Source organism: Scyliorhinus torazame, chromosome 16, assembly GCF_047496885.1.
Source record: "Scyliorhinus torazame isolate Kashiwa2021f chromosome 16, sScyTor2.1, whole genome shotgun sequence".
Taxonomy (NCBI): Eukaryota; Metazoa; Chordata; class Chondrichthyes; order Carcharhiniformes; family Scyliorhinidae; genus Scyliorhinus; species Scyliorhinus torazame.
Window position 1 is genome coordinate 69543450 of NC_092722.1, and position 15122 is coordinate 69558571.

A 15122-nucleotide genomic window follows, 5' to 3' on the forward strand; every position below is an offset into this window, starting at 1 on the left:
AGGGCCTCTTTCCTCTATTGCCGAAATTTATTATTCAAGAACTCTACCAACTGCTCCGTCGACCACTGGGCAGTTAGCGCCTCCTCCTTGTCCTCTGCCATCTTTTCCTGTGGCGCACCACGAAGACTCTCCTGCTCCCGCTGCTCTTTCTTTCTTCCACCACTCCTTGTCCGTGAGTCCATCCACCAGCCACACCAGAAGAGCATTACCTTTCCCAGACACTCCTGTACCTTTTGCCCTCAAATACTTTTCTCTTTGGGCAGGGTAAAGCCATACGCCTTGAACGGGAGCCACCAAATGTGCGGTCACTTACTCCATGGCTGCCACCGGAGGTCTTCAAAGGTTGTCTTCAATTAGAACATGCAGACTGTAAAATTCTCTCTGGGCAGTCACTTTCATTTGAAAGACCTCCACCAGGCAGGCTCTCAGACTCACTAAGATAATATTAGAATCCTTCACCTGAGGATTTCAAATAGGTTTTCAAACAGTCCCTTCTTCCTGCAGGTGTCGCTAGACTGGACACTCTCACAGGTTGAACTGACTGCAGAGAGAAATATCTTTAACCACACAGGCCATCAGTTAAGGAAGATCAGATTCAGCTCCCTAACCTTTTAATCAGAAGTGAAGCATTCACAGGACGGGCTGTGGAGTATTTTAATAACCAGCGTTTCAAAGAGAGATTTAAACTTCCACAGACCTGGCTATTGATTGCAATATTTCAGTCAGACGTTAGACCTTTTTAGGACTGCTAGAGAGAATGTCCAGACATGCTCACTCCAGCCGAGGAATCAGAGAGGGAAGTTCCAACCTTTCTGGGAGAAATATCCAACAGGCTCCTGCTCAGAATAAAAACTGAAAGCCACGATGGAACCTGCATTCTGTTCCAGGATTTTCTGAAAGGCTCTACCAATTTCAATTGAAAATAGAAGATGTCCCAGAATTTAAGAAGAGGGAATTGGCTGCTAGCCAAATCCATCAAAATGACATCATGGACTATGCCACAGAGCATACTGAATCAAGGGGTCTGGCTGGGCCAGTCCAAATGGGTTAAAACCAGCCATCAGGACAGGTACTAAAAATGAAAACAAGGATTAGTAAGAGGTTCCTTACAACTCACTCACTCACTCACTCACACACACACTCTCTCACGCACACACTCACATACGCCATCATCCATAATCACACAAACACTCACTCACACATACACACACACTCACTCAGACTCACTCACACACACTCACTCACACACACTTACTCACACATGCACATTCACTCACACACATACACTTGCACGCACACACATTCACTCACTCACACACAAACACACACACATTCACTCACTCACACACTGACACACATTCACACACTCACACACACAATTGCTATCTTTCAGGCTGGAGCCAGACCCTTTGTATCTGTGTAGGAACATAGTCCAGGGTAAAAAAAAGGACGGAGATCAGAAATTGATCCCGTCGAACAAAGTTCCGAGAAGGTTGCAGAACAGTCAATTCAGAATAAAAGAGAGAGATTGCAGAGGACTGCTAAAGGTAAGAAATGCCAAAGGACATAAGGCCAAAGGGCGGCATGCTGTGCTGCAGCCATAAGGGCAAATGTTGGCAATACCATGCTGTGGGCCGTAAGTGCAAAGGTTAGCAATACCATGCTGTGGGCCGTAAAGGCATAGGTTGGCAACACCATGGTGTGGGCCATAAGGGCAAATGTTGGAAATGCCAAGCTCCAGGCCATAAGGGCAAAGGTCGGCAATGCCATATTGCAGGCCAGAAGGCCAAATGTTGGTCACGGTCTGGCGTGAGCTGTAAGGGCAAAGCTGGCAATGCCATCTGGTGGACCATAAGAACAATCTGTGGGCCATAAGGACAAAGATTCCCCCTTTTTTTGGAGCAGTGGAGTTGCGCATGGCATGGTAAAAGATCTGAAAGTGCACTCGGAAGGTGAAACCCGGGTGGAAAGCAACCTTGGAAGGCACGTTTGAAATCCTGCAAGGTGATGCCTTGTTGAAACCAGCTGAGCTGGAGTTGATGCTTGTAGAAAAATACGAAGTGAATCCCTCGAATGTGGAGATTGGCAAAATCTTGTGGAAAAGGCAAAGAGTTTCAATGAGACTGGTGCGACAAGCATCTGGGTGGAATGTTGAGAAATCCATGGAATCGACTTTGGGCGCACCTGTTATTCACTTTGGAGTGTGGTGTGTCTGACCGAATTGTACCTCATACTGAACCTGAATATGAGGGAATAATATAACTATGGTAAATTCAGGGCCGTAATTCTCCAGCCATTTGGATTTCCTGTTGCCGCCAGCAGCGTAGCCCTGCCCATGGGATTCCCATCGACATGGGATGGGTTCATTGGAAAATCCAACTGACAAGCGGCAGGAGGATAGAATCCCTCCACCAGAGAATGGTGTGCGACCGAGAAACACAGCTGGGGGGCCGGAAAACCCCGCCTACATAACCCACATTTATGTTAATGTAAACAGATAGCTGGTGTGAAGGAAGTGTGATTATTGGAGTAGTCTTCTTGTGCTTGTATCAAAATCTTCCCAACATTTGTGTGCAGTGTAATATAATTCATTTTCCTCATTGAATAAATGTTTTACTCTTTGTGTGAACAGTTTGTCAGTAGATTCCTGCGACAATTGACAGTAACTTTTCTCCACAAGTTCTTTTCAAAAAAAGTTAGGATCTATCAAGGCAGGTTTCACTTGAGTATTAATATCAGCCAGAATTGCAACGGTAGCTACTTGTAGTGATTAGTCTTGATGTTAATGCACAGAAGACTACAAAGATTTGTTCAACAGGTACATTCTGTAAGCAACACCATTCAAGAAATTCAATCTCATCTCTGGCATTCAGCTCTTTTTACCTTGTTTGAACCAAGGCTGCAATAAGGTCAGGAGCTGAGTGACTGGTGGAATCCAACTGAACGATCATGAGCAGGTTATTGCTGAGTAAGTGCCTCTTGATAGTGCTGTTGATGATTCCTTCATCACTTTACTGATGATGGAGAGTAGACTGATGGGGCAGTAATTGGTCGGATTGGATTTATCCTGTCTTTAGTGGACAGGAAATGAGAATTGAGCAGGGGAAATTTGCTCTGTATTACTGGGAATTGAACACTTTGCTGCTCTTTTTTGTCTTTCAGGTGAAGGTCACACTGCTCGAACATCAGGGATTTGACATGGCCTCAGAGAGCAGCATTGAACACCAAACCTGTGTCTGTTCCATGGATAGTATGACTGTCAGCTGGCATTTAATCGCCACAAGATTGGGTCAGTCATTAACCCAAGACCCAGGCTTCAAGCATGGCCTGCAATAAAACATAGAAAATCGTAGCAGGAGGAGGCCATTCGGCCCATCGAGCCTGCTCTGCAATTCATCATTATTATGGCTGGTCCCGCCTTCCCCCATATCCCTTGATCCCTCTAGCCACAAGAGCTATATCTAATTCCTTCTTAAAGTTACATAATATTTTGCCCTCAACTATTTTCTGTGGTAGTGAATTCCAGAGATTCATCACTCTCTGGGTGAAGACATTTCTCCTCACCTCAGTCTTAAAAGGTTTACCCTTTATCCTCAACCTGGTTCTGGACTCCCCCACCATCGGGAACATTCTTTTTGAATCTACTCTGTCAAACCTTGTTCGAATTTTTAAAGTTTCAATGAGATCCCCACTCACACTTCTAAACACCAATGAATATAATCCTAACCATATGAATCTCTCCTCATATGACAGTCCTGACATCCCAGGAATCAGCCTGGTAAACCTTTGCTGCACTTACTCCATAGCAAGATTATCCTTCCTCAGATAAGGACACAAAAACCGCACATAATACTCCAGGTGTGGCCTCACCAATGCCCTGGACAATTGCAGTAAAACATCCCTATTCCTATATTCAAATCCTCTCGCTATAAAGGCCAATATACCATTTGCCTTCTTTACTGCCTGCTGTATTTGCGCGCTTACTTTCAGCGACTGATGCACGAGGACACCAAGGTCTCATTGAGTATCCACCTCTCTCAATTTACACCCATTCAAATAATAATTTGCCTTCTTATTTTTGCTGCCAAAGTGGATAACCTCACATTTATCCACATTGTTCTGCATCTGCTATGCATGTGCCCACTCACTCAGCCAGTTCAAATCGTGCTGAAGCAGCTCTGCATCCCCATCACAGCTCACTCTCTTCCCCCCGCCCCCCCCCTTGTATCATCTGCAAATTTGGAGATATTACCTTTAGTTTCCTCATCCAAATCATTTATAACAGTACTCCAGTTGTGGCCTAATGAGCGTTTTGTACAAATCATTTATAACAAGTTGGAGTCCTAGCACAGATCCCTGCAGTACCCCATTAGTCACTGCCTGCCAAGCAGAAAAAGAACCATTTATTGCAACTTTTCCTTTCTGCTAACCAGCTTTCTATCCATCTCAGGACAATATGCACATTCCCTTGGGCTTTAATTTTACATGGTAATCTTCCATGTGAGACCTTGTTGAAAGCCTTCTGAAAGTCTAAACAAACCAAATCCCCCTAAGGTGTAGTCAATCAACCCAGGCTCCATATCCCTGTCCAGTGACGTTTGGGCTAGGGAGGAGGGGCGAATTAGCCAGAGTTTGCGCACCTAAGCACCTAATCCCTGTCCAGTGACCCCAGGTTAGGGATGGAGGATGAATCAACCTGGGTTCCTGTTCCTTATCCCTGTCCAGTGACCTCTTGGTTCGGGTCTTGGGGACAAATCAGCCCGGGTTCCTGCTCCTGATCCCTGTCCAGTGACCCCAGTTTAGGGAGGTGGGTGAATCATCTTGGGATCCTGCTTCTGATCGTTCTCCAGTGACCCCTAGGTTAGGGAAAGGGTGAATCAGCCCGGGCTCCTGCCCCTGATCCCAGTCCAGTGACCCCTTTGTTAGGGAGAGGGGGTGAATCAGCCCGGGTTCCTGCTCCTGATCCCCGCCCCGTGACCCCTGGATTTGGTTGGGAGGGGGGGGGGGGGGGTGGGGGGGTTGAATCTGTACGGATTCTGCTCCTGATCCTTTTCCAGTTTTCTTTCTCCCAATCATTCTCTCTCTCACTCTCATTAACTCTATTTCTCTGCACCCTCTCTGGTATAAGCACTTCCTTCATATATTGTGGTGACCACAACTGTAAACAGTACTCCAGTTGTGGCCTAACAAGCGTTTTACACAGTTCCATCTCTCTATTTCTTTCTTTCATTCTCACTCTCTGACCTCTCTCACTCTCTCTCTCATCCTCGCTCTCCCTCTTTATCTCTCTCTCTACCTCTATCATTTGTTCTCTCTTACTTTCTATCTTTCACTCGCTGTTTCTAACTCACTCTCTCATCTCCCACTCAGTATCTCACTCTCACTCTCTCACACTGTCTCTCCCACTATCTGTCTTTCTCTTTCACCCTCTATCTCTGTCACTCACTCTCTCACACATTCCCTCTCTCACTCTCTGTGATCCAGGTGAACAGAATTTAACAGTCAAAGCAGAATCAATTCCCTCAGACTCACTGTGTGGGAATGAGGTGGTGATTGTACCGGAGAAAGGAGCCATCGATATCATCCGCAAACCGCTCCTGATCAAGGTCAGTGTCAACCTTTCAATCCAGGACTGGTCCATCTCCACCTTCTCCTTTGCTCTTTCTCATTCTCAGTCTCTGGCTATCTCTCACTATTGGTCTCTGCCTCTCTCACATTCTCTCTCACACTCTCACTAGTCTCTCCATTGATCTCTCTCACTCTCTTGCTATTCTCTATGTCTCTGTGTTGTCATGGGAATGTCACTTGAAGAAATGTTTGTCTGCTCAAGTGGCTGCAGTGATGTCAGAATGTGGGTGGAGCTGGGCTGTCTGTCAGCTTTTACTTTCGCTTTGGGCTTGCAGCTACAGGGTGTGGTTAGTTTTGTTTTAGTTTTGGAGATGCTGCACACACAGCTAGATGTGTACGACTCTGCAAGCTTATGAATGTCCATTTGGTGATTTCAAGGTGGTAACTGTTCTCAGTAGTGAAGTTAAACCTGATGTCTTTCTGTACAAAGGGTCCTTTTTGTCTTATGGATGTTAAAAGGAAAGTTTAAGGATTACTTAGAGTGTTGTATTTTTGGGGGGTTGTATTTGAATTGATGGTTGCTGAGATGTTCACTGTATGTTTTAAAAAGGTTAACTGAGTTCATAGAATAAACATTGTTTTGCTTTAAAAAAAAACTTTTAGATTTCTGCTGTACCACACCTGTAGAGTGGGCCATGTGCTCCCCATACCACAATCTAGTAAATGTCGTGGGTCAGGTGATCTCCATGATGTACTTTGGAGTTCTCTAAACTCTGCCCCATATCAAATTGGGGGCTCGTCCTGGATAAAAGTCTATCTATTGGATTGGCTTAGTGAACTTAAAGACAGTGAGGGGTGAGCATATTGTGGTTGCTTTTCAGGTGTGGTATTTCAGTTTAAGTAGGGACTGTGTTGTGGACAATGGCTCTTTTAGAGGCTCTGAAGTTTTTTAGGGGTGGAGACGGACACAGGCAGTACCTTACGGACAGAGACTAAAAACAGGCTTTTAGATTGGCAAAAATATTGCAGTTAACATTACCTGACAAAATGCGAAAAGATGAGGTAATTATGGCGGTGGCTAAGCATTTAAAATTGCCTGAGATACAGTTTGACTCTTTGGAAATGGCAAAAATTCAGTTAAAAATTAAACAAATGGAACATGAGAAAGAATTAAAGCAGCTTGAATACGATAGGTAGAGAGGAAAAAGAAAAAAAAGAGAGAAGGAGGGAAAACAGAAAGAATAGCCCTAGCAGAAGAATGAGAAAGAGAAAGGGAGATACAGTTCAGGGAAAAAGAAAGACAGAGAGAGTTTGAACTTCGGAAAATTGCCATGAAACATGACAGTCAATTAAAATTGGCGGACGTAGAGGGAAAGGTACAGTTGGAGGATAGTGATGAGGATAGTGAGAATGAGTGTCACAGTCGAAGGCTTGGTGGGGATCTATTTAAATATGTCCACGCAGTGCCAAGGTTTGATGAGAAGGAGGTAGAAGCCTTTTTCATTTCATTTGAGAAGGTAGCTAAACAAATGAAATGGTCACAGGACATGTGGGTATTACTGATTCAAACAAAGCTGGTAGGTAGGGCTAGTGAAGTGTTTGCATCACTATCGGAGGAGGTATCTGGGACAAATGAGGAGGTAAAAAAAAATCAATCTTGGGTGCATATGAACTAGTGTCTGAAGCCTATAGACAAAGGTTTAGAAATTTAAGGAAACAACCTGGTCAAACATACATGGAGTTTGAAAGGATCAACAGAGTATTTTTGATAGGTGGATAAGGGCTTTGAAAATAGACCAAACATATGAAGCTCTCAGAGAAATTATTCTTTTGGAGGAGTTTAAAAATTCAATTCCTGATGTAGTGAGAACTCATGTGGAAGAGCAGAGGATTAAAACTGCGAGATTAGCAGCAGAAATGGCAGATGATTATGAATTAGTTCATAAATCAAAGCTTGGTTTCCGACATCAGTTTCAGCCTGTGAGGGATAGAAACTGGGGACATGAGAAATACTCAAATGGTAAAGGTAAAGGTGATCTGATGGGAGATAATAAGGAGAATGTACTTCAGATTAAAAAGGAAATCCAGGAAGGTGGAAGAGACATGAAAAGTTTCAAATGTGTTCACTGTAATAAACGAGGCCATGTAAAGTCATAGTGTTGGTGGTGGAAGAAAAGCACTGGGAAGGCTGATGGTAAAACAGTATAAGACAGTGGGGTTTGTTAAAATGGTAAAGGAAAGCCCAAGTGAAGCGAAGGAGGTACAAAAGATTGTACAGCCTGATCAAGAGGTGATTGATAAGAAGGTACCAGATCTCTTTAAATAATTTACTTGTGTGGGTAAAGTTTACTCATGTGTATCAGGAGTAGTAGGTAAAGAAGTCACAATTTTAAGAGATATGGGGGCTAGTCAATCTTTAATGGTAAGAGATGAGGAGTTATGTAGTTGGGAGTAATATGTCCAGAAAAGGTGGTAATATGTGGAATTCAGGGTGAGAGGAGTAGCATTCCATTATATAAGGTAAGGTTGGAAAGTCCAGTGAAGAGTGGTGAAGTGGTAGTAGGAGTAATAGAGAAACTATCTTGTCCAGGAATACAGTTTAACTTGGGTAATGATACAGCTGGATTGCAGGTGGGAGTGATGCCTACTGTGGTTGATAAGCCTGTGGAAAATCAGACAACTGAAGTGTTGAAGGACGAGTACCCTAGAATTTTTCCGGACTGTGTAGTAACAAGGTCGCAAAGTCACAGGTTAAGACAAGAGGAGAAATCAGAGAGTGAAGATAAAGTTGAAGTGCAATTATCAGAAACGATTTTTGATCAGATGGTTGAAAAAGAACACGAACAGGTGGAGGATGAGGCGGATATTTTTAGTTCAGGAACATTGGTGGAGTTACAACAGAAAGATGTAGAAATAAAATGGATCTATCAGAAAACATATATGTAAGAGGAATCTGAGTGTATACCAGAGTGTTATTACCGTAAAAGTGATGTCTTGATGAGAAAATGGAGACCTTTACATATGCAGGCAGATAAAAAATGGGTAGAAGTTCATTAAGTGGTATTGTCGGTAGGGTATAGAAAGGTGTTGCGAGTTGCACATGAGGTACCAGTGGGAGGTTATTTGGGAATAAGGAAAACTCAAGCTAAAATACAAAAACATTTTTATTGGCCTGGACTACATAAAGATGTAGTTAAATTTTGTCAATCATGTCACATATGTCAAGTGATAGGGGAACCTCAAGCAGTGATAAAACCAGCGCCCTTAATATCCATTCCAGCATTTGAGGAACCTTTTACAAGGGTCTTAATTGATTGCATAGGACCACTTCCTAAAACGAAAAGTGGGAATCAATATCATTTGACTATATTGGATGTGTCTACTAGATTTCCAGAGGCCATTCCAGTACGTAATATTACAGCTAAAAAGATTGTGGATGAGTTACTTAAATTCTTTACGAGATATGGACTACCCACAGAAATACAATCGGATCAAAGATCAAATTTTATCTCAAGGTTATTCAAAGAAGTTATGGATAGCTTAGGAATAAAACAATTTAAATCAACTGCGTACCATCCAGAATCGCAGGGAGCATTAGAAAGGTGGCATCAGACATTAAAGACACTGTTGAGGGCTTATTGTCAAGATTATCCAGAGGATTGGGATAAAGGAATTCCAGTCGTACTGTTTGCAATTAGGGATGCACCGAATGAGTCAACCAAATTCAGTCCTTTTGAACTAATTTTTGGTCATGAGGTAAGAGGACCACTTAAATCGATTAAGGAAAAATTGGTGAGTGAGCAGTCGGAACTTACATTATTGAATTACGTGTCAAATTTTAGGGAATGATTAAATAGAGCAGGTGAATTGGCTAGACAACATTTAAAAGTTGCACAAAATGTGATGAAACGGGTAGCGGACTAGAAATCCAAAGTTCATAGTTTTGCCTGTGGAGATAAAGTTTAGACTTGTTACCAGTGGTCAATGAACCTTTAAAAGCAAGGTTTTGTGGACCTTTTCAGATTGAAAGGAAATTAAGTGAGGTGAATTATGTGTAAGAATGCCGGATCGAAGGAAACCCCACTGCGTGTGTCATGTGAATATGCTTGAAAGGTACTTTGAAAGGGAAGGAGAGAAAAAGGAGGAGTTTTTAATGATTCTAACTCAAAGTGACGAACCAAATCCAGATGACTTTGAGTTTGACATACCTCAAATGAAATTGAAAAACGAGGCTGTTCTTAAAAATTGGGATAAATTGTTGAGTTACCTTCCAGAGGAAAAATGGACTGACCTGAAAGAGTTATTGATATCGCATGGGAAAGTTCAAGGAGATAAGTTGAGAAGCACTAAAATGGCTATACATGGTGTAGATGTGGGGAATGCTGTTCCAATCAAACAACATCCATATAGACTTAACCCTTTAAAATTGGCCCTGGTTAACAAAGAGATTGAAAGTATGGTTAAAAATGGCATAATTGAAGTGGATTGCAGCCACTGGAGTTCACCCATAATGATGGTACCAAAACCGGACAGTACCCAACAGTTGTGTGTGGACTATAGAAAGGTTAATGCAGTTACAAGAACAGACTCTTATCCTATCCCATGTTTGGAGGATTGCATTGAGAAAGTGGGACAATCAGCTTTTATTTCCAAACTGGATTTACTTAAAGGTTACTGGCAGGTACCTTTATCCGAAAGGGCAAAGGAGATTTTGGCTTTTGTGACTCCAGATGATATATACCAATTCAATGTTATGCCATATGACATGAAAAATGCCCCAGCCACATTTCAACTGTTAATATAGAACATAGAATAGTACAGCACTGAACAGGCCCTTCGGCCCTCTATGTTGTGCCGAGCATTGTCCGAAACTAAGATCAAGCTATCCCATTCCCTGTCATTCTGGTGTGCTCCATGTTCCTATCCAATAACCGCTTGAAAGTTCCTAAAGTGTCTGACTCCATTATCACAGCAGGCAGTCCATTCCACACCCTAAACCACTCTCTAAAGAACCTACCTCGGACATCCCTCCTATATCTCCCACCCTGAACCTTATAGTTATGCCCCCTTGTAACAGTTACATCCACCCGAGGAAATAGTCTCTCAATGTCCACTCTATCAATCCACCTCATCATCTTAAAAAACTCTATTAAGTCGCCTCTCATCCTCCTCCGCTCCAAAGAGAAAAGTCCTAGCTCCCTCAACCTTTCCCCATAAGACCTATCCTGCAAACCAGGCAGCATCCTGGTAAATCTCCTTTGCCCCCATTCCAATGCTTCCACATCCTTCCTTACAAGAATTGGTGACCAGAACTGCACACAATACTCCAAATGTGGTCTCACCAGGGTCATGTACAGTTACAGCATAACCTAACAGAATTGTTTCAGGATTACCCAATTGTGAGGTATACATTGACGATCTGGTAATTTTCAGCCAGACATGGAAAGGACATTTAAAGCAACTGATGGACTTGCTGAAGAAACCTCAAAAATTTCAGTGGATAGCAGAGTTTCAACAGGCATTTGAAGGCTTAAAGGCTGTGATAACCAATTGTCATGTGAGAGTACTTTTAAGACATGGATGTTTAAGCAATGTACCTTTAAGAAAACAGTGATGTCAGAGAGTGGGTGGGGCTGAGGTCAGGTCAGCCATTTTGCAGTTTCGTTTTGCAGCTTTTTAGTTTCAGTTTTGAAAAGTGCCTGGCTGGTTTTGCTGAGAGCAGTTTAAAAGTGCCTGGCTGTTTTGCTGTGAGCTGATTAAAAGTATAAAGCCAGTTTGAGCCAGCAGCTTGAGAAGTTCTGGTTTGCTGTGATCTGCTTAGAAGGGAGAAAGCCAGGTTTGAGAAAGCAGCATGGGTGTGTCTGTGGGTTTCCAGAGAGCTGCATGAAGAAAGCAAGGTGCTGGAGCTGAAGTCACCCAAGCTAATATATCTCTGCCATTCTACAGAAAATATATATATCATTTAACCTGATGTGATACTGTTTAAAGGTGTTAAGTCTCTTGGAAGTTTGAAGGAACATTTTAAGGAGTTTTTTACTGTTGCAATATTTTCTGAGTTATCTTTGAAGTAAGGGGTGTTAAGAGATCCAATGTTTATTTAAGATGTTAAGTTGAGTTCATGGAATAAACAGTGTTTTGTGTTTAAAAACCCACGTGTCCATAATTGTAATACCACACCGAGGGAAAAAGCCGTGTGCTAGGAAAAGCAACAAATCCATGAAAGGGAGAGGTTGGTTGAACTCCATGATACATTTTGGGGCTCTGAAAACGCCTCGCCCCATCACAATTGGGGGCTCGAGGGGGATAAAAGTCTATCTATTGGATTGGCTTTTGTGAACTTAAAGACAGTGAAGGATTGTTGCTTTTCCGGTGTGGTATTTTAGTTTAAGTGGGGAGAGTGTTGTGAACAATGGCTCTTTCAGAGGCACAGAAGTTTTTGGGGGTGGAGAATGTTACACGTAGTGCCTTACGGACAGAAACGAAAAGCAGACTGTTAGATTTGACAAGAACATTGCAGTTAACATGACCTGACAAAATGCGAAAAGATGAGGTAATTATGGCAGTGGCTAAGCATTTAAAGTTGCCTGAGATACAGTTTGACTCATTGGAAATGGCAAAATTTCAGTTGCAATTAAACAAATGAAACATGAGAAAGAATTAAAATGGCTAGCATACGAGAGTGAGAGAGAGAGGAAAAAGAAAGAGAAAGAGAGAGAGAGGAAAACGAAAGAGAGAGAGAGGAAAAAGAAAAGGAGAGAGAAGAAAGGAGAAAAGAAAAGCCCTAGCAGAACAAAAAGAAAGGGAGATACAGATCAGGGAAAAAGATAAAGAGAGGGAGTTTGAACTTCAGAAAATGGCTATGAGACAATCAGTTAAAATTGGCAGACGTAAAGGGAAACGTACAGTTGGATGATAGTGATGAGGATAGTGAGAAAGAGCGTCATAGTCGAAGACGTGGTGAGGATCTATTTAAAATGTCCAAGCATTGCCAAGGTTTGACGAGAAGGAAGTGGAAGCCTTTTTCATTTCATTTGAGAAGGTAGCTAAACAAATGAAATGACCACAGGACATGTGGGTGTTACTGATTCAAACAAAGCTGGTAGGTAGAGCTAGTGAAGTGTTTGCATCACTACCGGAGGAGGTATCTGGAATGTATGAGGAGGTGAAGAAATCCATCTTAAGTGCATATAAGCTAGTGTCTGAAGCTTACAGACAAAGGTTTAGAAATTTAAGGAAAGAATTTGGTCAAACATACATGGAGTTTGAAAGGCTCAAACAGAGTAATTTTGATAGGTGGATAAGGGCTTTGAAAATAGACCAAACGTATGAAGCTCTCAGAGAAATTATGCTTTTGGAGGAGTTTCAAAATTCAATTCCTGATGTAGTGAGAACTCATGTGGAAGAACAGAGGGTTAAAACTGCGAGATTAGCAGCGGAAATGGCAGATGATTATGAATTAGTTCATAAATCAAAGATTGGTTTTCAACATCCGTTTCAGCCGGTGAGGGATGGAAACTGGGGACATGAGAAATACTCAAGTGGTAAAGGTAAAGGTGATCTGATTGGAGACAATAAAAAGAGTGTACCTCAGATTAAAAAAGAAATCCAGGAGAGTGGAAAAGAAATGAAAAGTTTCAGATGTTTTCACTGTAATAAACTAGGCCATGTAAAGTCACAGTGTTGGTGGTTGAAGAAAAGCACTGGCAAGGCTGATGTGGTAAAACAGGATAAGACGGTGGGGTTTGTTAGAGCGGTAAAGGAAAGCCCAAGGGAAGCGATGGAGGTGCAAACGATTGTGCAGCCTGTTCAGGAAGTAATTGTTAAGAAGGTGCCAGATGTCTTTAAAGAATTTACTTGTGTGGGTAAAGTTTACTCATGTGTATCAGAGGAGCAGGTAAAGAAGTCACAATTTTAAGAGATACAGGGGCTAGTCGATCTTTAATGGTAAGAGATGAGGAATTATGTAGTTTGGGAAGAATGTTGCCAGAAAAGGTGGTGATATGTGGAATTCAGGGTGAGAGAAGTAGCATTCCATTATATAAGGTAAGGTTGGAAAGTCCAGTGAAGAGTGGTGAAGTGGTAGTAGGAGTAAGAGATAAACTATCTTGTCCAAGAATACAGTTTATCTTGGGTAATGATATAGCTGGATCGCAGGTGGGAGTGATGCCTAGTGTGGTTGATAAGCCAGAGGAAAATCAGACAACTGGAGGGTTGAAGGACGAATATCCTGGAATTTTTCCGGATTGTGTAGTAACAAAGTCGCAAAGTCAGGGGCTGGTTTAGCACACTGGACTAAATCGCTGGCTTTTAAAGCAGACCAAATCAGGCCAGCAGCACAGTTCAATTCCCGTACCAGCCACCCCGAACAGGCGCCGGAATGTGGCGACTAGGGGCTTTTCACAGTAACTTCATTTGAAGCCTACTTGTGACAATAAGCGATTTTCATTTCATTTCATTTCAAGTCACAGGTTAAGACAAGAGGATGTGGCTGATATTTTTAGTTCAAGAAAATTGGCGGAGTTACAACAGAAAGATGTAGAATTAAAATGGATATATCAAAAAGAGGAAGAGGAATCTGAGAGTATACCAGAGTGTTATTACCGTAAAAATGATGTCTTGATGAGAAAATGGAGACCTGTACATATGCAGGCAGATGAAAAGTGGGCAGAAGTTCATCAAGTAGTCTTGCCGGTCGGGTATAGAAAGGAGGTGTTGCGAGTTGCACATGAGGTACCAGTGGGAGGTCATTTGGGAATAAGGAAAACTCAAGCTAAAATCCAGAAACATTTTTATTGGCCTGGACTACATAAAGATGTAGTTAAATTTTGTCAATCATGTCACACATGTCAACTGATAGGGAAACCTTAAGCAGTGATAAAACCAGCGCCCTTAATACCCATTCCTGCATTTGAGGAACCTTTTACAAGGGGCCTAATCGATTGTGTAGGACCGCTTCCTGAAACCAAAAGTGGGAATCAATATCTTTTGACTGTAATGGATGTGTCTACTAGGTTTCCAGAGGACATTCCAGTACGTAATATTACAGCTAAAAAGATTGTGCAGGGAGTTACTTAATTTCTTTACTAGATATGGACTACCCACAGAAATTCAATCGGATCAAAGAATGAATTTTACTTCAAAGTTATTCAAAGAAGTTATGGATAGCTTAGGAATAAAACAATTTAAATCAACTGCGTACCATCCAGAATCGCAGGGAGCGTTAGAAAGGTGGCATCAGACATTAAAGACAATGTTGAGGGCGTATTGTCAAGATTATCCAGAGGATTGGGATAAAGGAATCCCATTCATATTGTTTGCAATTAGGGGTGCACCTAATGAGTCTACCAAATGTAGTCCTTTTGAACTAATTTTTGGTCATGAGGTAAGAGGACCACTTAAATTGATTAAGGAAAAATTGATGGCTGAGAAATCGGAAATTACACTATTGGATTACGTGTCAAATTTTAGGGAACGATTAAATAGAGCAGGTGAATTGGCTAGACAACATTTGAAACATGCACAAAATGTGATGAAACGGGTAGCGGACATGAAAT

General features: G+C 42.1%; 1 protein-coding gene across 1 annotated transcript in view; it reads left to right on the forward strand.

The window, feature by feature from the left end:
• LOC140392865 (alpha-2-macroglobulin-like) overlaps window positions 1-15122 on the forward strand; it is a 305968-nt gene that overhangs the window by 200183 nt on the left and 90663 nt on the right. Inside the window, exons 20-21 of the mRNA XM_072478608.1 lie at window positions 3163-3289; window positions 5485-5606. Coding sequence (XP_072334709.1) covers window positions 3163-3289; window positions 5485-5606 — 249 coding nt within the window. The remainder of the gene's footprint in view (window positions 1-3162; window positions 3290-5484; window positions 5607-15122) is intronic.